Source organism: Tursiops truncatus, chromosome 6, assembly GCF_011762595.2.
Source record: "Tursiops truncatus isolate mTurTru1 chromosome 6, mTurTru1.mat.Y, whole genome shotgun sequence".
Classification (NCBI taxonomy): domain Eukaryota; kingdom Metazoa; phylum Chordata; class Mammalia; order Artiodactyla; family Delphinidae; genus Tursiops; species Tursiops truncatus.
In genome coordinates, this window is record NC_047039.1 from 32,616,456 (window position 1) to 32,642,665 (window position 26,210).

Here is a 26,210-nt window from a genome sequence, read left to right on the forward strand (position 1 = left end):
CAACATTTCTTTTATGGTAGGTTTCTTAGGTGTGATCTGTTAGAAATCCTGGTGATTCTGTCTGCTCACCCTGTGCTGTCTCACATGGTAGTCATGAGCCCCGTGTGGCTATTTAAATGTAAACTAATTGAAATGAAATCACATTTAAAATTCAGCTCTTAGTCTCACTGGCCGCAGGTCAAGTGCCTACTGGCCATATTGGACAGTGCAGATAAAACATTTCTATCATTGTAGAAAGTTCTACTGGGCAGTGATGTTCTAGTTATCCAAGATAGAAGGTGAAAACGTCAGGTTATGGAGGGCTCAGCTAGGGAACTTGTACTCTCGTTGCTTCAACTGCTGAACACGGCAGTCACCTGCAGTGACCTTACATACATACGTACAGACAGACAAAAGAGCACACCATGCCTTGTGAAAATTCTAGTAATCATCATGTCACTTTTAGTGTCTCTTTTAGAGGATGTTATTTATTTTAAGACATCATTTTTATTAGTACACTGTAGTACAAGAGACTTTCCATGTCAGGTTGAGAGAAGCTGGTCACATGATTTACAAACAAAACTTTTTTTTTTTTTTTTTGAACACTGATATTCTGGTGTCACTTTGAAATCAGCCAAGATGCAGTGGGTCTTAATAAAGCAATGGACCTCCAAACAGATTGCAAAACAAGAACCGGTAACTATCAGCACAGAGACGTCACATTAAAAGGAAAATAAAGCAAATGAAAAGGGAGTTTCAAATACCAGGTCACGATGAAAGGGGCAATATATCTTCAGAGAGGTATTGAAATGTGTGTGTGGATACGGCCCGGATATATACAAACATCTCTCCATGTACAGAAGCAAATGCAGAGACTGTCCACACCTCTAGGCAGATTTGTTAGTGATGGATAATGATTAATGAACGCAGGGAGCAATATTTCACCATAATTTGGTCATTTATCAGGGGATTATATATTCAAAATCCACATTTAATTCAAAGACCTTGTATTTAAACATTTCCAGTGTTTTTTTGTTTTTTTTTACATTTTTAAAGCAATAGGAAGATATACAACTTGCAAAATGTAGGCCTTTACATTTCATTTTCTCCAAATTTTTTTTCCAGTTCAAACCTGTGGCAATTAGCAGCTTTAGTTATGCTTGCTCCAGCATGTTGGACATTCGGCCAACCTTCACTCAGGATCATTTTCATTAATGTACAGACCAAAGAAATAAAACAAACACAGACCTGGCCTAGAATGCATAGACTAAAAAAAATGACATCCCATGTTTTCCCATTGTGTCTCCTGAGACGTATGTTAAGATGGCAAAAGAGTTGCTTGGTTGCTCTTGTGAAATTCACAGTGTTTTGCCTGCAACACATATACATATATATATATATATTTTTTGCTTTGCTTTGTGTCTGTGATGAATGGAGCAAAGAAATATATATATAAATAAATAAATACTTAAATAAAGGTAAAAGAAAAAAAAGGAAATAAATACAAAAATTAAGGATATTCGAGAACCTTTGACTTATAGCAGCAGTGATTCATTCCAGCCCTGAAAAACGAGAAAATACCCCTTCATATGCTGTCATATTTTGCTACAAATCCCTTCCACCGCAAATTCTTTAGAAAAGCATTTGCTGTCTCAACCTTGGAGTCTCAGCATCCCACCATTACGAATTGTGAGGAAACTGCTTTAACTGCTCACTTAGCCACCTGAGTAGGTGGGTCACCGGCCATCCCCCTAGTGAGATTTTCGGTAGCAGTGATATAGGGCCAAACCGAAGCTCCACACTGGAAACAAAAGTCCTCAAATGGGAAAAAAAAGAAAAGAAAGAGCAAGGGAATTGAGACTATGTGTGTCTGCAGTCATTTATTTAATTAGATACACAATTTAAACTTATTGGCATTATAGAAGGTCCAATTTACAAAAGGGTAAGTTTAAAAAAAAGAAGTCTATTCCTGACTTCTATCCCCTGACAACAGGGGATCCTGTTGTCATGGCTCTTTGCAAAGGCCAGCATTTTACACTGCTGCCTCTTGCATTCCGCTAGGATGTGGGAATTCCTAAGAGTCACTCGCCTCGCCGTGGAGTCTTGGATTCTCACCTTTGGCCTTCAAGACACTGGGCTCCCAACAGTCCAGTTCTCTTCTGGAATGCTTGGACTCTGAACACAAGTGTAAAGGGGTCACAGTGGGACAGGTGAGCGTAATACAAATAAATGTGCAAAAGGATTTAAAAAAAAATCAGTTTTCCTTTTCTGGACCTTTACATAAGGAGATATATTTCCGGCTGCATTTTCCTTTGCAGGGAGCCAGAGGAAGGACTCAACGTAGTGGGATGGTTTTGATTTAGTTGTTTTGTGATAATGTGTTTGGGAAGCACATTATCTTAAATATGTCTTCCACCCATGCAGTATCGCAGAGAGTCGAAAGGTGTGATGGGGTCCTACCCACATGGAGAAAGGAAGCATGAACAGCAACATGACTTTAAAAAAGTTTTGGTTATTTAGCAGATTTTAAGCAAATTATTCATACTGCACCCTACTTATAATTATCTCTATTACTGTGTGCCTATAAATTTATACATAAGCTCACAAACACACTATGCATGTGTGTTTGTCTATGTATAAATCTAGTATTTATAACACACATATAAATACATGGAAATACCACAGGGAGCGCCGATGTGAACATATAATATGAATTCTGATATAGTCTTTTATAGCATAGTTCAAAATGTCTTCTAAATAAGCCTGATTATGACACTGGTTCATTGTACAAGGATTTCGCTGAAGCTATGAGCATGATTATATGTCATGAGATCTCAGCTGCTTGCATCTCACATATTTCATTTTGCTCTTCTAACTTCATATCCTGCTTCATGAATTGGTTAGCGTGCTTTCTCTCCTGGACTGCTTGTGTATATATTAAGGTCTCTAGTGGACCAAATCATGAACATGAGAGTCAGAGTACCTAGATGAAGTCCCAGAGGTGCCTGGAGAGTACTAGCATGCCATTTAACTTCTCCAACTCTCAATTTCCTCACCGTTAAAAAGTGGGAATAATTTGCCAACATATGTGAAAAGTGTTTGGGAAACTATTAAACAATGTATAAATGGAAGCAACTGTCAGGATGAGTTCAGGCTAGAGAATTAGGTTTGTCACCACTCCTGTCGTAGTGTTTAATGAATTTGATGGCAGGCCCTATTCTGTGATCTTTACACTGCAGAATGAGGATGCCCTTTTTCTAAATATTACAAGAGCATGAGAAGAGGGGATTGTGGAGGAACAGGGATGGAGACTTGAAGATAGTCTGTGGTTCCTTCGGTCACTTTAAAAGCAATCTGGGATTCTTTCAATGCGAGACGTCTCTGTGATCAGTACATACTCTTGAGACAACAGAGGGAAAAAATGAATAATAATCAGCAATATAAATAACTATAAAACTTTGCACTTGCATAGAACCTTTCATTTCAAGACCTTGAGGGACTTGTCAGAAGGTAAAGAGACATTTTTTTTTTCTTTTTTCCTTCAGAGGAAAACACAACACTGGAAGGGGAAGGGAATGCTCCCATCCTCTCATCTGCTTTAAACAAATCCTTGCTCTAAAACAGCACAGCCCTCCTTGAATGTGACCCCTTAGAGTATTACCTCCTTTGCTCTCTGTTAAAATAAAACAAGTAACTTGCAGCTTCTTCCCCCAGAGCAGCTGGCCAGTCGCACAGAATAACAAACCTGTGTAGGTTTTCAGGTCATCACTGATGGAATCTAGAAAAGTTCTGTACAAATCTGCTTCTTCTTACTGCTTCACAGGGTGCCACAGTGTTTTAACAGTACCATGGGCCCTTAATGGGATATATACGTGCAGGTATATATCATGGAGATATGGCTTTCGTTATGTTATTATGTGTGTTCTGGAGGGTTTTTGGTCACCGACAAAGAGAACAATTCAACTCCCATGTCTCACAGGCAGCGCAGAACCTGAAAGGACTATGGGCATCGCCTTGTCCAACCCCCTTCACTTGACAGCAGATGCTACTCAATTTCCTTTTGTTCTCTGTTAATGGACTCTTTTGATTTTTTGAGAACTGGCTTTCAGTGTCTAGAATGGAAAATAAGGTGCTTCAGTAACTAAGGGCACAAGCAAAACTTAAACAGAGCAATTGCACCTTCAGAAACAAATATGAAATAAAATGACCTAAGTTGAATTCAAATCACTCCCTTTCAATCTGGCTCGTGTTATAAAGATGTCGAGTTAGCAAAATTCCCCTCACAGAGGGTAGCAAGTTTTCTTGAGGAACAGAAAAATGTTTCTTCCTTGGTATAACTGATCACCCAGATAACTGTAAATTTCTATTTAAATTTACAACCTCTTTTCGCAAAACCCGTGGCTATGCCCAGAAGCACACCTCCAAAGCTTGGCCTGGGCACAGTGTCCCATGGGTATGCTGTGCCTAAGGTTTTGTTTTTACTTTCTTTTAAAATGCAGTGAAAAAAACAAAACAGCATATTGACAATGGAGTACAATTAGAATGAGACCACTCTCCCAACCAGAGCCCAGAGCAAGGTCTCGGCCTGTGTACACTGAACATCAATGCCTGTGATACCCCCAGGGTGGGTGAGGTCTCCTGTCCCTTGGGGGTTGATTTTGCCCTTCTCACAGGGCCACAGTGGGTGCGACATGGTGGAGGATAGCCAGGTTTCAGGGACCATATTTGTTAAAACCCATCGCCACCATACGACCCAGAGACACTTATACTCAGCTGATGAATTCCATTAGCTTCGCCTAATTATATAAGTTATACCTTTTATGGATCTGCTCTACATATCTGGGGCACGACGTCTGGAGCGGTAGTTTCTGCACACAAGATATTTTTATCGACAAAGACCATGCACAATTTTGCTTGCACAGTTAAAAGGACGGGTGGGGTGGAGGCTAGGGGTTGGAAGGAAGTGCTATCTGAAAAGTTCAATGTAAGAGAAACTTGCCTCCAAATTTAGAGCTTGTCCTATCTTTTCCAAGTCCTTGGCTTTCCCACCTGACCCTGAAATGATCGCTGGACAAGAATCCACCTCCTTTCAACTGAACTTGACACAGGCTCAGTGGATAACACTTGGAAAAACAAACCAGCGCCATCACCGTGGCCTACGAAGACAAGACTGTCGGAACGTGTGATGCACCATCTTACCTCCCGGAAGCCATCTTTTCTCTGTTCTACACTCTAGTGTTTCCGGTGATGGGAAAAGAATAGTCCATGGCACAGAGTTCAACAGTCTTTTTACTCCTCAGAAATGTCCTCGGGGGAAGGTGCCGAATACACTGTTCCCAGCTAACAGTCGCTGGGTTTTCTTAAGTTGGGACTGACGCCAGCCGATCTCAATGGTTGTCTTTGTTCTTCCCATACTGCGGTTTATAATAAATCTTCTTTCTCTCTGGTTTTAATCTCCCAAAGATAAAGGCTTCCCAGATTGAACACAAGTTTTCCTTTTTCATACACAGGCTTAAGCCATCCCAAACAATAAGAACAGTAATAATAATAAATAAATAGAAGTGAATCCATAGAAACTCTCGATGTCTGTACAGCAGAAGTGACAAAGTTTAAGTCAAATATTTGTTTTCCCTTTTTTTCATCCACATCAAAGGCAGGAATACAACAAGGCATTGTTAGTTGTGGTGGGCAAACCGGAGTGTCTGCTGATATAACAAATTAGGTTTGTTAAGGCCTTTGTCTATGCAGAGTTAATAGTAATGCAGAAGCCAGATTGATTAAAAAGGAAAGGGTGAGGATTGTGAAGCAGGGAAGACAAAAAATAAAGGAAAGAAAAACAAACAAACCAAAAAAACTAGGGAATAAACCAAGGGAGATGGAAAGAGAGAAAGAGATAATGCCAAAAAGAAGTCCATACTGTGTCTACGGATGGAGAAGTACACATTGCTTCCCTCGGAAAGCTTCTCGGTGTCTTTGTAGTTAATACTGTCAGAGCGAAGAACAGCAGATTGACGGCATCCAGCGGCAGTCAAAAGACGTTCATCCTCTCGGCCCAACTGAGGAGGTGCTTTGGGAAGGATCGGTCTGGGGGAAAGGGCCCTAGCCTAGTATATCCAGGTAGACCGGAGATGCCTTGGCCAAGTTCTGAAGGAGGGTGTGGATGCCCTTGATGTTCTTCCTCATGTGGGGCTCTCGCTGCCAGCACCCCAGCATCAGCTCATAGACTTCCTGGGGGCACGTTCGAGGTCGCTGCAAGACTCGGCCTTGAGTGATGCATTCTATCACCTGGACGGGACGGAGAGCAAAGATAGGGTCAGACCAGAGGAAAAACAATGTGGATACAATAAATGTCAGTACAAAGAGAGGGCTGCTTTAAAGAAACACACTCAGTGTTTACTTTTTTTCAGAGGCAAGAGAGTGACTGTTCTAGGTTGGTATGTCATGGTTAATTTGATGGGTTTATATTCATTTTTCAAGCCACACTGATTTCACCAAACTGCTAGAGAAATAATTCATCTATATGGAATGCTCCCAAAGCACACCCTGGAATTCCAATGTTTTACTGGCCTGAGATGGGACCAGGGTCACTTTTGTGTCAGGGCGCTAACTGGCCAGGGAACCCCAGGGTACAGAAATGAGCGGTCATTTTGGATAATGGAATTGGATAAAAGACAGACATGGGCCTGAAGAAGTGAGGTGCTTGACCAAGAAGTGATGCCTCAAATATAGACATATTTGCAAACAGATTAGAAAAGGAAAATAAAATGTTTGAGTTTTCACTAGAAGTGAATGTTCTAATGAAATATGCAAAAAGGAGAGAAGCTTGAAACCTTAATGGAATAATACCAAAGCTAGCTGGACTCGAAGGGTACCGGAATGCCACATCTGTTATCAATTTACTAGATGAACAGCACGAAATGACTCCTGGGTCCCAATGCCAGAGGATCACAGGCGCGTCAGCAAATGCCATGCTTTTCTCTTTCTAGAACTCTTAAGTTTGGAGCGTGACTATAATTTGGCCATGAAATTTAGGTACATGGCAGGCCGTTTGGGAGGTGCCTCTCCCAACAAAGCCACAGGAGAGCGTGTCCTGACTTCCAGCCCGGGGATGCCTCTCTGCGTCAGCTCTCTAGGGTTCTTGGTGCCACCCGCCTCTCACCTCGTTGTTTGACAGCTGGTACCAGGGCTGTTTGCCATATGTGAAGATCTCCCACAACACGACCCCCAGGCTCCAGACGTCACTTTCGGTGGTGAACTTCCTGTACATGATGCTCTCTGGAGGCATCCAGCGAATGGGCAGCATCGTGTGGCCACCGACCTGGCAGAAAAGGGGTAAGCAAGGCGGCATCAGTGCCCACCATCAGGAGAAAAGGTTTGGAAGGGAGATGTGGGGGACATTTTTTTCCCTTTCCTTTATTTGTATTTATTAATTTTAATTGTTTATAAAACAGAAGGGAAAGACGATTGGTTTATAATCTCAAGCAACAGAGACAGAGGGCAAAGAGTGGTCAAAGGATTTTTCTCACATTTTTGCAATTCTCTCTTTCTCACAACTAGACAGGAGCAGAGATGGTGATTGGGTGGGTATTCATCCTGTATGAAACACAGACAGGGCTTCCCTGGTGGCGCAGTGGTGGAGAGTCCGCCTGCCGGTGCAGGGGACACGGGTTCGTGCCCCGGTCCGGGAAGATCCCACATGCTGCGGAGCGGCTGGGCCCGTGAGCCATAGCCGCTGAGCCTGCGCGTCCGGAGCCTGTGCTCCGCAACGGGAGAGGCCGCAACAGTGAGAGGCCCGCGAACCGAAAAAAAAAAAAAAAAAAAAAACCCAGACACACCTACTTTCTGGTATGAGGATGACTTGATCTTGTAATTAACAAGATAACTTTGGTCAGGATAACAAGTAGAGAGTTTTGCATCCAAAATGACCCACCGAGGGACTCTGCTTCCTTAGCAAGGCCGGAGCTTCCTTCCACTTTAAAGTGTAAGGAGCGCACACAGAGCTGCCTTGAACATGCTTACCACAACCCAGCAATGGGCAGGGCAGAAATGATTATTCACATTTTACAGAAGGGGCAACTGAGTTTCAGGTTGCTATGGATACAAAGAAGTCCAGTCTTTGGAATTTCATCTACTACAGGAAACTTCAACTGAGCTTATTTACAAAAGTAAAGAAGCAGGAGGAGCTTCAAGATGGTGGAAGAGTAAGACGCGGAGATCACCTTCCTCCCCACAGATACATCAGAAATACATCTTCATGTAGAACAACTCCTACAGAACACCTACTGAACGCTGGCAGAAGACCTCAGACCTCCCAAAAGGCAAGAAACTCCCCACGTACCTGTGTAGGGCAAAAGAAAAAAGAATAAACACAGACAAAAGGATAGGGACGGGACCTGCACCAGTAGGAGGGAGCTGTGAAGGAGGAAAAGTTTCCACACACTAGGAAGCCCCTTCGTGGGCGGAGACTGCAGGTGGCGGAGGGGTAAGCTTCGGAGCCGCGGAGGAGAGCGCGGCCACAGGGGTGCGGAGGGCAAAGCGGGGAGATTCCCGCACAGAGGATCGGTGCTGACCAGCACTCACCAGCCCGAGAGGCTTCTCTGCTCACCCGCTGGGGCGGGCGGGGCTGGGAGCTGAGGCTCGGGCTTCGGTCGGATCCCAGGGAGAGGACTGGCGGCGTGAACACAGCCTGCAGGGGGTTAGTGCACCACGGCTAGCCGGTAGGGAGTCCGGGAAAAAGTCTGGAGCTGCCGAAGACGCAAGAGACTTTTTCTTCCCTCTTTGTTTCCTGATGCGCGACGAGAGGGGATTAAGAGTGCCGCTTAAAGGAGCTCCAGAGACTGGCGTGAGCCGCGGCTATCAGCGCGGACCCCAGAGACGGGCATGAGACGCTAAGGCTGCTGCTGCCGCCACCAAGAAGCCTGTGTGCAAACACAGGTCACTATCCACACACACCCCCGCCCCCCCGGAGCCTGTGCAGCCCGCCACTGCCAGGGTCCCGTGATCCAGGGACAACTTCCCCGGGAGAACACAGGGCGCACCTCAGGCTGGTGCAACATCATGCCGGCCTTTGCCACCGCAGTCTCGCCCCGCATCCGTACCCCTCCCTCCCCCCGGCCTGAGTGAGCCAGAGCCCCCGAATCTGCTCCTTTAACCCAGTCCTGTCTGAGCGAAGAACAGACGCCCTCAGGCGACCTACATGCAGAGGCGGGTCCAAATCCAAAGCTGAACCCCGAGAGCTGTGTGAACAGAGAAGAGAAAGGGAAATCTCTCCCAGCAGCCTCAGGAGCAGCGGATGAAATCACCACAGTTAACTTGATGTACCGCATCTGTGGAATACCTGAATAGACAATGAATCATCCCAAATTGAGGAGGTGGACTGTGGGAGCAATTATATATATAGTTTTTTCCCTTTTTCCTTTTTGTGAGTGTGTATGCATGCTTCTGTGTGTGATTTTGTCTGTATAGCTTTGCTTTTACCATTTGTCCTAGGGTACTGTGTGTCCGTTTTTTTTTTTTTTTTTTTTGCTTTTTAGTGAAGTTTTCAGTGCTTGTTATCATTGGTGGATTTGTTTTTTGGTTTGGCTATTCTTTCTTTTTTTTTACTTAAAAATTTTTTTATAATAATTATTTTTTGTTTTTTATTTTAATAACTTTTTAATTTAATTTAATTTTACTTCTTTCTTTCTTTCTTTCTTTCTTTCTTTCTCTCTTTCTCTCTTTCTTTCTTTCTCCCTTTTATTCTGAGCCATGTGGATGACAGGATCTTGGTGCTCCAGCCAGGTGTCAGGGCTGTGCCTCTGAGGTGGGAGAGCCAAGTTCAAGACATTGGTCCACAAGAGACCTCCCAGCTCCACGTAATATCAAACGGTGAAAATCTCCCAGAGATCTTCATCTCAACGACAGCTCCCAGCTACACTCAACGACCAGCAAGCTACAGTGCTGGACACTCTATGCCAAACAACTAGCAAGACAGGAACACAACACCATCCATTAGCAGAGAGGCTGCCTAAACTCATAATAAGTCCACAGACACCCCAAAACACACCACCAGAGGTGGACCTGCCCACCAGAAAGACAAGATCCAGCCTCATCCACCAGAACACAGGCACCAGTCCCTTCCACCAGGAAGCCTACACAACCCACTGAACCACCTGACACTGGGGGCAGACACCAAAAACAATGGGAACTACGAACTTGCCACCTGCAAAAGGAGATCCCAAACCCAGTAAGTTAAGCAAAATGAGAAGACAAAGAAAGATGAAGGAGCAAGGTGAAAACCCACCACACGTAACAAATGAAGAGGAAATAGACAGTCTACATGAAAAAGCACTCAGAATAATGATAGTAAAGATGATCCAAAATCTTGGAAATAGAATGGACAAAATACAAGAAATGTTTAATGAGGACCTAGAAGAACTAAAGAGCAAAGAAACAATCATGAACAACACAATAAATGAAATTAAAAATTCTCTAGAAGGGATCAATAGCAGAATAACTGAGGCAGAAGAATGGATAAGTGACCTGGAAGATAAAATAGTGGAAATAACTACTGCAGAGCAGAATAAAGAAAAAACAATGAAAAGAATTGAGAACAGTCTCAGAGATCTCTGGGACAATATTAAACACACCAACATTTGAATTATAGGGGTCCCAGAAGAAGAAGAGAACAAGAAAGGGACTGAGAAAATATTTGAAGAGATTATAGTTGAAAACTTCCCTAGTATGGGAAAGGAAATACTTAATCAAGTCCAGGAAGCACAGAGAGCCCCATACAGGATAAATCCAAGGAGAAACACATCAAGACACATATTAATCACACTATCAAAAATTAAATACAAACAAAAAATATTAAAAGCAGCAAGGGAAAAACAACAAATAACATACAAGGGAATCCCCATAAGGTTAACAGCTGATCTTTCAGCAGAAACTCTGCAAGCCAGAAGGGAGTGGCAGGACATATTTAAAGTGATGAAAGGGGAAAACCTACAACCAAGATTACTCTACCCAGCAAGGATCTCATTCAGATTAGAGAGAGAAATTAAAACCTTTACAGACAAGTAAAAGCTAAGACAATTCAGCACCACCAAACTAGCTTTACAACAAATGCTAAAGGAACTCATCTAGGCAGGAAACACAAGAGAAGGAAAAGACATACAATAGCAAACCCAAAACAATTAAGAAAATGGTAATAGGAACATACATATCGATAATTACCTTAAATGTAAATGGATTAAATGCTCCAACCAAAAAAAATAGACTGGCTGAATGGATACAAAACAAGACCCGTATATATGCTGTCTACAAGAGACCCACTTCAGACGTAGGGACACATACAGCCAGAGTGAGGAGATGGAAAAAGATATTCCATGCCAATGGAAATCAAAAGAAAGCTGGAGTAGCAATTCTCATATCAGACAAAATAGACTTTAAAATAAAGACTATTACAAGAGACAAGGAAGGACACTACATAATGATCAAGGGATCAACCCAAGAAGAGGATATAACAATTGTAAATATCTCTGCACCCAACATAGGAGCACCTCAATACATAAGGCAAATACTAACAGCCATAAAAGGGGAAATCGACAGTAATACAATCATAGTAGGGGACTTTAACACCCCACTTTCACCAATGGACAGATCATCCAAAATGAAAATAAATAAGGAAATGCAAGTTTTAATGATACATTAAACAAGATGGACTTAACCGATATTTATAGGACATTCTATGCAAAAACAACAGAATACACTTTTTTTCTCAAGTGCTCATGGAACATTCTCCAGGATAGATCATATCTTGGGTCACAAGTCAAGCCTTGGTAAAATTAAGAAAATTGAAATCGTATCAAGAAACTTTTCTGACCACAACGTTATGAGACTAGATATCAATTACAGGAAAAAAATCTGTAAAAAATACAAACACATGGAGGATAAACAATACACTACTTAATAACCAAGAGATCACTGAAGAAATCAAAAAGGAAATCAGAAAATACCTAGAAACAAATGACAATGAAAACACAACGACCCCAAACCTATGGGATGCAGCAAAAGCACTTTTAAGAGGGAAGTTTATAGCAATACAATCCTACCTTAAGAAACAAGAAACATCTCAAAAAGACAACCTAACCTTAAACCTAAAGCAAGTAGAGAAAGAAGAACAAAAAAACCCCAAAGTTAGCAGAAGGAAAGAAATCATAAAGATCAGATCAGAAATAAATGAAAAAGAAATAAGTGAAATGATAGCAAAGATCAATAAAACTAAAAGCTGGTTCTTTGAGAAGATAAACAAAATTGATAAGCCATTAGGCAGACTCAAAAAGAAGAAAAGGGAGAAGACTCAAATCAATAGAATTAGAAATGAAAAAGGAGAAGTAACAACTGACACTGCAGAAATACAAAGGATCATGAGCACTTACTACAAACAACTATATGCCAATAAAATGGACAACCTGGACGAAATGGATAAATACTTAGAAACGCACAACCTTCCAAGACTGAACCAGGAAGAAATAGAAAATATGAACAGACCAATCACAAGCACTAAAATAGAAAACGTGATTAAAAATCTACCAACAAACAAAAGCCCAGGACCAGATGGCTTCACAGGCGAATTCTATCAAACATTTAGAGAAGAGCTAACACCTATCTTTCTCAAACTCTTCCAAAATATAGCAGAGGGAGGAAGACTCCCAAACTCATTCTATGAGACCACCATCACCCTGACACCAAAACCAGACAAGGATGTCACAAAAAAAGAAAGCTACAGACGAATATCACTGATGAATATAGATGCAAACTTTTTTTTTTTTTTTTTTTTTTTTTTTTTGCGGTACGCGGGCCTCTCCCCGCCGTGGCCTCTCCCGTCGCAGAGCACAAGCTCCGGACGCGCAGGCTCAGCGGCCATGGCTCACAGGCGCAGCCGCTCCGCGGCATGTGGGATCTTTCCGGACCGGGGCACGAACCCGCGTCCCCTGCATTGGCAGGCGGACTCTCAACCACTGCGCCACCAGGGAAGCCCTAGATGCAAACTTTTACAACAAAATACTAGCAAACAGGGGCTTCCCTGGTGGCGCAGTGGTTGAGAATCTGCCTGCTAATGCAGGGGACACAGGTTCGAGCCCTGGTCTGGGAGGATCCCACATGCCGCAGAGCAACTAGGCCCATGAGCCACAACTACTGAGCCTGCGCGTCTGGAGCCTGTGCTCCGCAACAAGAGAGGCCACGATAGTGAGAGGCCCGCGCACTGCGATGAAGAGTGGCCCCCGCTTGCCACAACTAGAGAAAGCCCTCGCACAGAAACGAAGACCCAACACAGCAAAAATAAATAAATTAATTAATAAACTCCTACCCCCAACGTCTTCTTTAAAAAAAAAAAAAAAAAAATACTAGCAAACAGAATCCAACAGCACATTAAAAGGATCATACACCATGATCAAGTGGGGTTTATCCCAGGAATGCAAGGATACTTCAATATACGCAAATCAATCAATGTGATACACCATATTAACAAATTGAAGGAGAAAAACCATATGATCATCTCAATAGATGCAGAGAAAGCTTTTGACAAAATTCAACACCCATTTATGATAAAAATCCTTCAGAAAGTAGGCATAGAGGGAACTTACCTCGACATAACAAAGGCCATATATGACAAACCCACAGCCAACATCATCCTCAATGGTGAAAAACTGAAACCATTTCCACTAAGATCCGGAACAAGACAAGGTTGCCCACTCTCACCAGTATTGTTCAACATAGTTTTGGAAGTTTTAGCCACAGCAATCAGAGAAGAAAAAGAAATAAAAGGAATCCAAATCAGAAAAGAAGTAAAGCTGTCACTGTTTACAGATGACATGATACTATACATAGAGAATCCTAAAGATGCTACCAGAAAACTACTAGAGCTAATCAATGAATTTGGTAAAGTAACAGCATACAAAATTAATGCACAGAAATCTCTTGCATTCCTACACACTAATGATGAAAAATCTGAAAGTGAAATTAACAAAACATGCCCATTTACCATTGCAACAAAAAGAATAAAATACCTAGGAATAAACCTACCTAAGGAGACAAAAGACATGTGTGCAGGAAATTATAAGACACTGATGATAGAAATTAAAGATGTTACAAATAGATGGAGAGATATACCATGTTCTTGGATTGGAAGAATCAACATTATGTAAATGACTATACTACCCAAAGCAATCTACAGATTCAATGCAATCCCTATCAAACTACCACTGGCATTTTTCACAGAACTAGGACAAAAAATTTCACAATTTGTATGGAAACACAAAAGACCCCGAATAGCCAAAGCAATGATGAGAAAGTAAAACAGAGCTGGAGGAAACAGGCTCCCAGACTTTGGACTATACTACAAAGCTACAGTAATCAAGACAGTATGGTACTGGCACAAAACCAGAAATATAGATCAATGGAACAGGATAGAAAGCCCAGAGATAGACCCATGCACATATGGTCACCTTATCTTTGAAAAAGGAGTTAAGCATATACAATGGAGAAAAGACATCCTCTTCAATAAGTGGTGCTGGGAAATCTGGACAGCTACATGTAAAAGTATGAAATTAGAACACTCCCTAACAGCATGCACAAAAATAAACTCAAAATGGATTCAAGACCTAAATGTAAGGTCAGACACTTTCAAACTCTTAGAGGAAAACATAGGCAGAACACTTTATGACATAAATCACAGCAAGATCCTTTTTGACCCACCTCCTAGAGAAATGGAAAGAAAAACAAAAATAAACAAATGGGACCTAATGAAACTTCAAAGCTTTTGCACAGCAAAGGAAACCATAAACAAGAAGAAAAGACAACTCTCAGAAAGGGAGAAGATATTTGCAAATGAAGCAAATGACAAAGGATTAATCTCCAAAATTTGCAAGCAGCTCATGCAGCTCAATATCAAAAAAACAAACAACCCAATCCAAAAATGGGCAGAAGTCCTTAATAGATATTTCTCCAAAGAAGATATACAGATTGCCAAAAAAACACATGAAAGACTGCTCAACATCATTACTCATTAGAGAAATGCAAATCAAAACTACAATGCGATATCATCTCACACGGGTCAGAATGGCCATCATCAAAAAATGTACAAACAATAAATGCTGGAGAGGGTGTGGAGAAAAGGGAACACTCTTGCACTGTTGGTGGGAATGTAAATTGATACAGCTACTATGGAGAACAGTATGGAGGTTCCTTAAAAAACTAAGAGTAGAACTACCATATGACCCAGCAATCCAACTACTGGACATATACCCTGAGAAAACCATAACTCAAAAAGAGTCATGTTCCACAATCTTCATTGCAGCACTATTTACAATATCCAGGACGTGGAAGCAACCTAAGTGTCCATCGACAGATGAATGGATAAAGAAGATGTGCCACATATATACAATGGAATATTACTCAGCCATAAAAAGAAACAAAATTGAGTTATTCGTAGTGAGGTGGATGGACCTAGAATCTGTCATATAGAGTGAAGTAAGTCAGAAAGAGAAAAACAAATACCGTATGTTAACACATACATATGGAATCTAAAAGAAAAAAAAAAAGATCGTGAAGAACCTAGGGCAAAACGGGAATAAAGACGCAGACCTCCTAGAATGGATTTGAGGACACCGGGAGGGGGAAGGGTAAGCTGGGGCGAAGTGAGAGAGTGGTAGTGTATATATGGACGTATATACACTACCAAATGTAAAATAGATAGCTAGTGGGAAGCAGTCGCATAGCACAGGGAGATCAGCTCGGTGCTTTGTGATCAGCTAGAAGGGTCGGATAGGGAGGGTGGGAGGGAGGGAGACGCAAGTGGGAAGAGATATGGGGATATATGTATATGAATAACTGATTCACTTTGTTATAAAGCAGAAGCTAACACACCACCGTAAAGCAATTATACTCCAATTAAAATGTTAAAAAAAAAGTTAATACATAAGTATGGTTTTTGAAAAGCCCATTTTAGTAAAAGCACCAAGTCTGAGGCATTAGATAGCAACAGCATTAGCACAGGCAAAGAAAACTTTGACCAAAGAGACTTGTTTACGATTTCCTACTTTCTGGAGAAAAATTAAGTGTATTCCATACAGGTTTGTAGCCCATCAAGGCTGTCTGATTTTTAAACCAAGATAAGATTTCTGCACAGTAGCCCAATGGGTGGCAGGTCCTACTTTTCACGCTGGTGAACCTCAGCGCTACCTGCCCAAATGCCATGCTGACAGCGGGGCAGTGGGTGAGCTCACAGGACAGCAGGAATTAGATTTCCCTGACAACTCCCACCCCCTGACCTCTGAGACCAATGCCACCCAGAGTTTCTGCCCGATTATAATTCTCAATATCCATTTCTGACTCACTAAGGGAAGGAAATGGACTAACAGTGCCTGAAAAATGCTGCTCAACTCCGTAGCCCGAGTGGAGAGTGTCAGAGATGTCTAATTTGCTTGGTGATTTCAAATGATGCTCTTAGCATCAAAGAAAGCATGCACGATTTTTCCCCATTCTTCTCTGTACGAGGAATCCAAGTCTGACAAGTCGAAACATGACTTGATGGCTCAGGGTTAAGGCGCCCCTGTATTTTTACTGTTCAGCTTTGAATACACCAAAAGTTCATGCGCTAAGTGCAAGCTTGTTGCCTTCCATCAGCTTTCAATTTCCTCGCTTTCTCCTCATTCCGCAGGACAGGTTGTCACTGTTCAACGAGCGCAGATTTCCCTCATGGAGCTGCCTGGACATGACAATACTCACCACCAGGGTCGATATCGAAAACACAACCTGTGCAACACAGGCACTGACCAGAATGGTTGCTGGTGTTCATAGTGGCACAGCCAAATGGGCGTGTTTCTGGCTGATGGCTATCCGCCTGACCCTGCAACTCTGAAACCCCACGTACCCAGGACTTTGGGAAAGGAAATCTGCCAACACACAAGAGTTTCCTACGTTTTCAGATACTTACGAACACGAAGGATACCAAGGCGGAATGGTCCCCCGGGTGCTGGCAGCCTATACCCCAGCACCAAGGAGAGGCTTTGTGGCAGTGCAGGGAGCTATATGCGCAGAGTTATGGGGAGTGAGAGGTCTCTGCCCAGGTTTTTAGCGAAAAAGACATAATTCTTTCTTGAATGGGAATAGTGAAACAATTGAAATTGACATATTGAAAGTAGAATTAGAAAAATATTGAAATTAGACCATACATCCAATGTACAGTTGGTCTGTGGTAGTAAGGGGAAGAGTGGGATATTATGGACCAATTCGGTGTTCTTTTGCATACCTGACCCTCAAAGTATTAAGAGCTAGCTTGCCACATGTGTTCCTAGTTCAGATGTGTCCAATATACTATAACCTGTAACCCTCTTCATTTCTTGGAGATTCATAATGCACAGAATTCCCTTGAAGTGTCTCAGGCAGAAAGAACAGATTTAACTTTGTTTAACTTAGTGAATTAAACTAATTTGGCTGTGTGTTTGTGGGGGAGAGGGAGAGAGATGGAGAGCCACTCACATACATTCCTAGAACCAGACGGTAAATATCCCACTTTGGGACATGTTAACCTATGGAGACGCCAGGCTTTCCATATTCTTTTTGTGTTCCCAGCTGTGGTGCAGTGGACAACACTCAATTCATGACTTTAGAAGGGGGCCAAAAGGCACAAATTTCCAGTTGTAAAATAAATAAGTCCTGAGGATGTAAGGTACAGCAAGGTGACTATAGTTAATAATATTGTATTGCATAATTGAAAGTAAATCCTAAAAGTTTTCATCACAACAACAAAAAATTGTAACTATGTGAGGAGACAGATGTTAACTAGACTTATGGCTGTGATCATTTTGCAATATATACAGATATCAAATCCTTATATTGTACACCTGAAACGAATATGATGTTATATGTCAAGTATACCTCAATTAAAACAAAAAACAAAAAACACCCTGGGCTCCAGAGTTAATTTCACTACTTGCCAAACCTCTCTGTGTCTTAATTTTTCCAACTATAAAATGTGGGTAACAATATATACCTCCCAGGGTTAACTCAAGCAGACAATATTTGTGAAAGCCCTTTATGAATTTTAATGCACTAAATGCTTTCTAGGTGTTGCCTCTTTCTCTGTAGCCTGTATTATCTAGCCTTTATTTTCTCAATGGGAAGCAGCCAGGGAGACATTAAGAAGAGTCAACACTACAACTCTCCCACACTCCTCACTCTGCAATGACAAGTACTCTGGGGCCCCTCTGATTACACCTACTCTTCCGGATTCTCTGTCCTGTATTGCTAATGGCCAAAGAAGAGGCTCCTGTGTCCTTTAAAGAAGGGGAAAAAAAGATTCAATTTCTGATTTACATGTTTTCCCATCTGATCATTTATTTTATGCTTGCAGTCTCTTTGGGACAGATTTTTCACTCTAATTCTTTCAAGAATCCCCTCTGGGATTTCACACATGCCATTACAAATAATGCTTTCCTTGTTCTGATGTCAAATGGGTGAGTGGTGGGAGCATCTAATAAAAGTTCAGACAGGGTTCACAAGTTTTCTAAACCCGTTTAGAACATTTCTGAATATTTCTTTCGCAGCCCTTTCTCAGGATTTTGGAGCATGTCACAAAAGTGGGCCCAAAAAGTAAAAATAGAAAAAAAGAGCCACCGTGGTTACAAATTACTGTCACATTCCAGTCACAGTCACTGGATGGTTTTTAGAACCCACAAAACCACATACTGTGCAGTGACAAACACAATGAGATATTTGTCTTGTATGTTCAACTTGGCCATCGGCCCTCACACTCTTGCTTAAATATTTGTGAGATGGAATGTGATCCCAAGGGTGACACTGGGAGTCAGAACTGTTGCTTTGACTGCCAGGTACTCAGTGGTGCCAGGAGAGACCTTTCAGTGATCGACTTGGGTCAGGAGCATGCTCTTCACGAAACGCACCAGAATGAGCTGATGCAACATGGGAAATCCACTTAGCTGGGGAGTTGACTCGGACTTGCAGGTTTTATTTTTCTCAACCCACGAGCCTGGGGTTTTAGCTCTGTAATTAACCACTTGTCACCACCTTCCCACCATAATCATCTGTCAACACAGAGCAGTTGATCTTTACAAAGAACTTCTACTCGATGATCTCACTTGAGCCCAATAATTACCCTCTTGAGAGGACGTCAACTTGCCTTCACATTATAAGTAATGCCCCCCAAATTCAGAGAGTTTAAGTAGCTTAGCTAAAAACACACACACATAACCCCTCCCCACAGGACATCTTGTACTCACTCTGATGGGTCACTCTGTGTTTCTGGCTTCTGCATTCTCCAATTCATGCCCTATATTCTGCCAGCAAACTTAGTTGTGGCTCCTCACCCAGGCCGAACCTACTCATGCCTCTTGGAAAGTTTGATCTTTTTTTCTACCTACTCTGGAAGGTCTCCTAAAGGCAAGTTCAAGTTCCATCACTTCAAGGAATGTACCCTCCCTGCTATAGCTCAGCAATGTTTTTAAGCACCCCTCAGTACAGCTCTGGTAACACTGCAGGCATTCCCTATTTTTGCTAACGGATCACATGCCTCAAGAGGAAGGACGCTGAGCAGTTATGGCTGGCAAGGCATGGAGGGGGTGGGTTGGTAAGCAGACCACGTCTTCGAGTTTCTTCTGTTGAGATTTGGGGAGGAATTCTCAATGTGCTCCTTCAAAGAGATCAGTGTTCACTACTTTCCCATCCCCCACCAATAACTTCTCTAAACTCTTCATAGAACCAAGCTTAGATTAAATGGATGGAAACTGGCTCACCTAATTGATGCTACAAATAAGAACCATTCGATGAAATTCAAAACTTCTTAATAAAATGCAATCCAAAATACTGGCATTCACATGGAGTATAAAAACTCTCTAAGCTGTGTGTGAAATCCCGTTCGTTCCTCAGTTTATCGTCTGTACAGTAGATGGGGGAGTCTGTGGTGCAGACCTGGTACTATTCGACCTGGGAATGAAGTTTAGGAAGACGTCATAATGAATAACATGAGAGAATATTGCTCTATAAGATAGCATCTCATATCCTCTGAGGCGCGTGAGGAAGGACAGAGACTAAAGAAGAACATTAAACCATGAAAAAGGAAAGAATGAATGGCCATCAGGGCTGCTAATCACCGTGACTGGCTTAAATCGGTGACGTTAATCAGAACAATGTCTGGAGCCAATGGCCAAAAAGAAATTCCATAGTGCCTAAAATAAATCAAGTTATGGGAAATAATGGATTCTGTTTTTAAAACATCTGCAAAAAGAACTGTTTGTTTAGCTCTTACTGTTTATTTCCATGACACTTCATAATTTTGATGGTGAAATGTACAGAATGATCTGGTTTTAAAAAAAACAACCACCTGTTCTAGGAAAAATACCTAGGCCTGAGCATCCTTTAAATCTACTTGTTTGAAAGGTGTAAAGACAATAAATCCTGGAAGGAATACTAAAAGGCCTTTGGTAAAACTGTCTTGTGTCCGAAATGCCGTATAGCACAGGGAGCTCACTCAGCTCGGTGCTCTGCGATGACCTAAATGGGTGGGATGGGCAGGGGAGGGAGGCCCAAGAGGGAGGGGATATATGTATACATATAGCTGATTCACTTTGTTGTACAGCGGAAACTAACACACCATTGTAAAGCATCTATACTCTAACAACAACAAAAACAGAAATGGATGATTTTATTATTTTTAAATCAAATTGGGAACATCTAATCAGTTCAACTACAATATTTATTTCTTACCCAAGAAATACTCTTTGGGTACATTCTCTTTGGTGACTAGGTTGTAAATGGTGACTATTTCCCCATGGCTTAACAAACAATATGATTTATTTTTCTACACTGGAAAACTAGAATTTAGGAAGGTCAAGAAACTTGCTGAGCAAGTGGAGATATGAATTGGTGACCAGCAGTATTGAAGACAGCTCTCTATCCCACTATTATTCACGCTGGGACCCTAGGTTCTTACTTAATTTTTACAAACATACGAAGCATCTTTATCCCTGGTACAAGTTTATGAGGAATGCACAACCCATTTTCCAGGGACCTCGGTTGATGAGAGAGGAGGTAACAAGCATCCACCCTCCTCCTTCCTCCCTCATTGTCTTCTCTTCTCTTTCAGCATCCATCCCTCTCAGTGTGGGCCCTCCCAGTCCATTCCCGATTCCCTTTCTTTGAATCTCCTCTCAAATCTCACTTGTCCAGTCCCATTTCAGATTCCAACGTTGCCTTTTGTCTTGCCCAATTCTTTTATCTCCCCAGAGGATCATGCCTGTCTTCCCCACAAGTCGTTCCCCATCCATGGGGATGCCTCGTCTCCCTTCTGTGTATATGAGAGGCACGGTGGCAGGCTGGAGCCCTTCTATAGACCCAAAGCAAATGCCTAGCTGGCTTTGAAAACACTGGTGATTTAAAGGTGAGTAAAGCTAATCTGGGACCTTCTCTACTTAAGTAGCAAAGAGCAGTGATGCCTGGGAGGCCACTTTCAGCTTGTGGTCTTTACTAAGTGAGTGAGTGATAACTTGTTTGGAAGCGAAACGTTTTACTTCCTTAGAAACGTGCAGGCCAAAGGGCAAGCCCCAGTAAGAGATGATTAGCTGTCAGAGGCTTTTGGCCACATTAAATACTGAAGAGGCTCATAGACCTTCTTGTCACACCCTGCACCCGCTTCCTTCGTTTCAACAGTTTCTCCTGATCTGTTCCTTAAAAATTCATGATAGCTGTAAACTTTAAGAAATAACTGGACATTATTTATTATGTGTTGCATCTGTAATATGAAGTTTAAAAAAAGGAGAAACAATTTGTGCAAAATCTTCTCCTTGGAGAACCTGGGACCATTGTGGTCAGACTGTGGGTGCTTTATGACCACATCCAGGAAGATCAGGGTTCTCCTGTTACAAAGAGTGATGGGGTGCTTCCGTGGCATGTGGCTACGGAACCAGGGGATACTTCATGGGAAGTGATTCAGCTCTTCCTGCCTTGCCTATAAGTCCTGAATGAATGGAACTCAGTGAAGGCGGTCATGAATGAATGGGGCCAGGAGGAGTGCTAGGGACAGCCTGGTTGCCCCTCTCTCTTACAGCGGGAAATGTTTATCGCTATACCTGAAGTTGCTGTTGCTTGAAACCTGGAACATCTTCCATTATCTTTTACCATTACCAATTTGGTCACAGATACAAGGGTTGTGACTTCCTAACTACAAGCCAAGGGTTTTTGAATTAGTCACGAGAGGGTATCTGGACCTTATTGCTAACAATATTTTGGGAATATTTTTTCCATTGAGAATTGATTTTGTCTTTATTCTACCATGAAATAATAATATAAACAGTGAAAAATAATAATACCTTATGTTTGTATACGTGTTTTGCTTTTCCATAGCATTTCCGCATCCATGCATTCAATAATGGTACCTACCTCAGAATATGGTTGTGAAGATTAAATGAGTTGATATTAGAAAAGCTCTGTGGTCCCATCCTGTGATGCCATTTGTATGACATTCTTGAGAAGGCAAACTGTAGGTCTAGAAAACGTATGGTTGTCAGGGCCTGGGAACTGGGGGTGGGGGCTTGTCTTACAGAGGCATGAGGGAATTTGGGGGGAGGTGATGACAATGTTCTAAGTCTTGATTGTGGTGGCAGTTAAATGACTGTGTTTGCCAAAACTCAGAACAGTACACTAAAAAAGGTGAATTTTACTATAGGTAATAAAGCTCTTAGAATAACACCTGTTACATAATAAAAGTGTAAAATATATTAGCTGTTGTTGTTATGCTAAGTATTTGATTCTCCAGTAATCCTCTGGGGTAAGTCAGGCATGTTCTTTTTTTTTGTTTGTTTTTGTTTTTGCGGTACGTGGGCCTCTCACTGTTGTGGCCTCTCCTGTTGCAGAGCACAGGCTCCGGACGCGCAGGCTCAGCGGCCATGGCTCACGGGCCCAGCCGCTCCGCGGCATGTGGGATCTTTCCGGACCGGGGCACGAACCCGTGTCCCCTGCATCGGCAGGCAGACTCTCAACCACTGCGCCACCAGGGAAGCCCCAGGCATGTTCTTTTATCTCAGTTTAAGTGATGAGGAATTCCCCAGGCCCAGAGACAATGTGACCTACCCAAGACCACACAGCTTAGACGTGGTAGCGTCTACATCAGGACCCATATCTCCAAACCAAACGCATTCTGCCTCCAGTCTGACATGGAGTCAGACTCAGGGCTAGGAAAGGCTCTCTGCATTCGTTTGCTCAGTCTGCCATAACAAAATACCATAGACTGGGTGGCTAAAACGAGACATTTATTTTCTCACAGTTCTAGAGGCTAGAACTCCAAGATCAAGGTTCCAGACAGTTCAGTTTCTGGTGAGAGCTCTGTTCCTGGCTTACAGATGACTGTGTGTAGCTTGTGTGTGTGCAGAGAGTGCGTGAACTTCTGCTGTCTCCTTTTACAAGGACACTAATCCTATTGGATGGGGGCTCCACCTTATGACCTCACTTAACCTTAATTACTTCCTCAGAGACCCCATTTTTAAATGCAGCCACACTGGGGGTTAGGGTTAGATCTGAGTTTTGGGGGAACACAAACATTCAGGCCACAATACTCTCCTTGTCAATGCTCCCCCTTCTGATTCTAGCATACTCCAAGGAGGGGCAAGAACAGCTTCAAATACTAGGAGCTGTGCAATTCTGGTCCATAATGCAGATCTGTAGTCCTCTCTCAGCATTTGTATGGCCCCAAGTTAAGACTCAACGTCACTTCTCTTTTCCCTTCTTGGGTTACTCTTGACAGTTTCCCTGTCATCAACTGATTCCAGAGCTTAGCAGGTGCTGTTGTTCCACAGCAGCCCCCAGATTCAGCTTATTTCCATGGCAAACCTTAGGGCAATCTTAGTCCTCACGCTGTCGCCCCCAGTCCACCCCAACTACCCTGGGGGTAGCTAAGGGAGAGGGAGCAGACCCTGGAACTCCCCGGTCATGTACAGATAAAGGCAGAAGGGCTTCCTGGACTCCATGTCACCTCAAGTGACATCCCTCGTGGGCCCTATTGTCCCCTGCTTGTGCACTATATATACTTTCAGGAGCCAAGAGCCCCAGTCTTAGAAGTGATTATACTTTCACCTTATTTCACATTCGCTCTAATCAGGAGCAAAACGTCATCTCTCAGTACAGCTTAAAACTGCCATCACACTCATGTTTAAGAATCACACTGAGATCTAGAAACGAGGATTCTTCATTTTAACAATACAGTGAAATTAAACAGTAACGGCATCCCCCTTCCTCTGACTGCCTCCCCCCTCCTCGCCCCACTAAGTCTTACCCATTTTAATGGGGAGTTTCCCAAGTGGCTCGGTGGCTGGATGAAGCCTTTGGAAAGAACGAAGACAGCATGCAGGCTGCCGTGTGGTCACTGTACTCAGCAATGTCACATCACTCAGCAATGGGAACTTGTACGTTCCAACGATCCACATCTCATCAAGCTGTCATTATTTTAACGTTCAGTATTACTGAGCTTTCTATGGCCTCCTGAGCATTATGGTTTTTAACGCAGGAGATCATCTGACTCCTTAGTACTTGAGACCAAAGCATCGCATCCTTTTATGAAAGGATGAAAAGCCAACAGAGACTGACACGTGATGAGCAAAGACAACCAGGAAAGCAGGAGTTGTATAGATTCATGTCACTGTCTATGTCAACGTAATGATCACATTACGTTGGTTTAGTACCAAAATTCCAATGTGAAATTGTTTCTATGGAAATAACTCAGAAAGGCTGGTATTCCAGCTAGCTTTAAGTAAAGGAAGAAATCAGCGATTTGCCAACAGGGTAGGGGGAAAAAGCTTCTCTGTACTAGAGACAGCACTCTCCACACCAGCTGTAATTACCGTGATTCTTCTGCTCTCAAGGCATCATGTCTAGTACGTGGACAGATCAGGTTTCTGGTTGGACGGCGCGTATCTGTGCCACCATTAACCCCAGCTTGTTAGTTAACACGGAGGACCTGCCAGAATGTAATTCCACCATTAACCTGAGATGAGAACTTAATACGCCAGAGCCAGTTAAAAATGAATAAGTTGTCTTTCTTCCCAGTTCATTCTGATACAGAAACTGATGTCTGTGTCCTTGTGAGTGTAACATTAATGGGAAAGTTGCTTTCTCCAGGGAGTTCTGAATGCCTACCTGGCATCATTATGGTCCCCCTGTTATGTCTGTGATACAAGGAATGCATAGAGATTGTGACCTTGGTTATAAAAGACACTGTGATTTCTTATGATGATTGGGAGAGCTAAGAAATCATGTAATACAAGTAACTCTCAATTACTGAGCTCTTACGCTGTGTGAGATGTTGTGTGCTAAAGACATCACTTACACTTAAAGCTCCTTTTTTCATACCTCTCCCGACACAATTACAGATAAAATATACCCCTAGAAAGTGCACATATTCTAAGAGGCAGTTATTTTGTGATTGTGAAACTGGAACTCAGTTTCTGACGAGCAGCTTTCCTCTGCAGGGTGGACAGAAAAGAGTTAATAACAGTGTTATGGGAAACCAGTGTGCTGGCGCTGGGGGCCTCTCAAACCATTCCACCAAAGCACCCACAACTGCAGAGAGAAGTAAAGGACCAGAGCAGTGGGGAGGAATTGGGACCACATCTATAGGCCTAGACCAAGGTGCTTATGGCAGGTGTGGAATTTCTTTAAAGTCTTGTATTTCATCTTTAACATCTGATATAATTGTGGCGTTCGATTCCACGGTGTGATAGGTGACGCTTTCTAAAGTGATGCTTTAGAAACTTGGGCCATGTTGATTTTGTGGCTTCGTGAGTCTCTGGTCTGGACACATCAACCTGTGTCCAAAGTCTACCCAGATTCCTATTTGAGAGGCACTGGTGGCAGAAAGTAAAAGGGTTTTGGAGTCAACAGACCTGGTTTCCTATTCTAGCTTGGCCACTTACTAAGTGAATATAAATAAATTACTTCATATCTTAATGTCTTTCATTGTCTATAAATAGGAATAAAACCTTATAAGCCTAAATCAAGCCTATATCCTTCCTCAACAGGCTGAGTTCTAGAAACGGTGGTAAACAGCCCGATGGCCAGAATTAAGCAGAAAGAAATATTCAGGCAGTCGCCTTGGGATAACAGCAACACGCCTGGACCAGGATCCTGCACAGTCCTGAGGGGCCCTTTTCCCACTGCGGTCCATGCAGATGCTCCCTCTTTTT

At 42.5% G+C, this 26,210-nt stretch overlaps 1 protein-coding gene across 5 annotated transcripts in view; it reads right to left on the reverse strand.

Moving 5' to 3' along the window:
* Nucleotides 1-453: 453 nt before the first annotated feature.
* NTRK2 (neurotrophic receptor tyrosine kinase 2) overlaps nucleotides 454-26,210 on the reverse strand; it is a 385,135-nt gene continuing 359,378 nt past the window's right edge. For all 5 annotated transcript variants that reach the window (XM_073806010.1, XM_073806011.1, XM_033857885.2 and 2 more), the window contains 2 exons: nucleotides 7,139-7,297; nucleotides 454-6,264 (listed from right to left, as the gene is read on the reverse strand). In XM_073806010.1, the coding sequence (XP_073662111.1) occupies nucleotides 6,079-6,264; nucleotides 7,139-7,297 (345 nt within the window). In that variant the 3' untranslated portion in view covers nucleotides 454-6,078. The remainder of the gene's footprint in view (nucleotides 6,265-7,138; nucleotides 7,298-26,210) is intronic.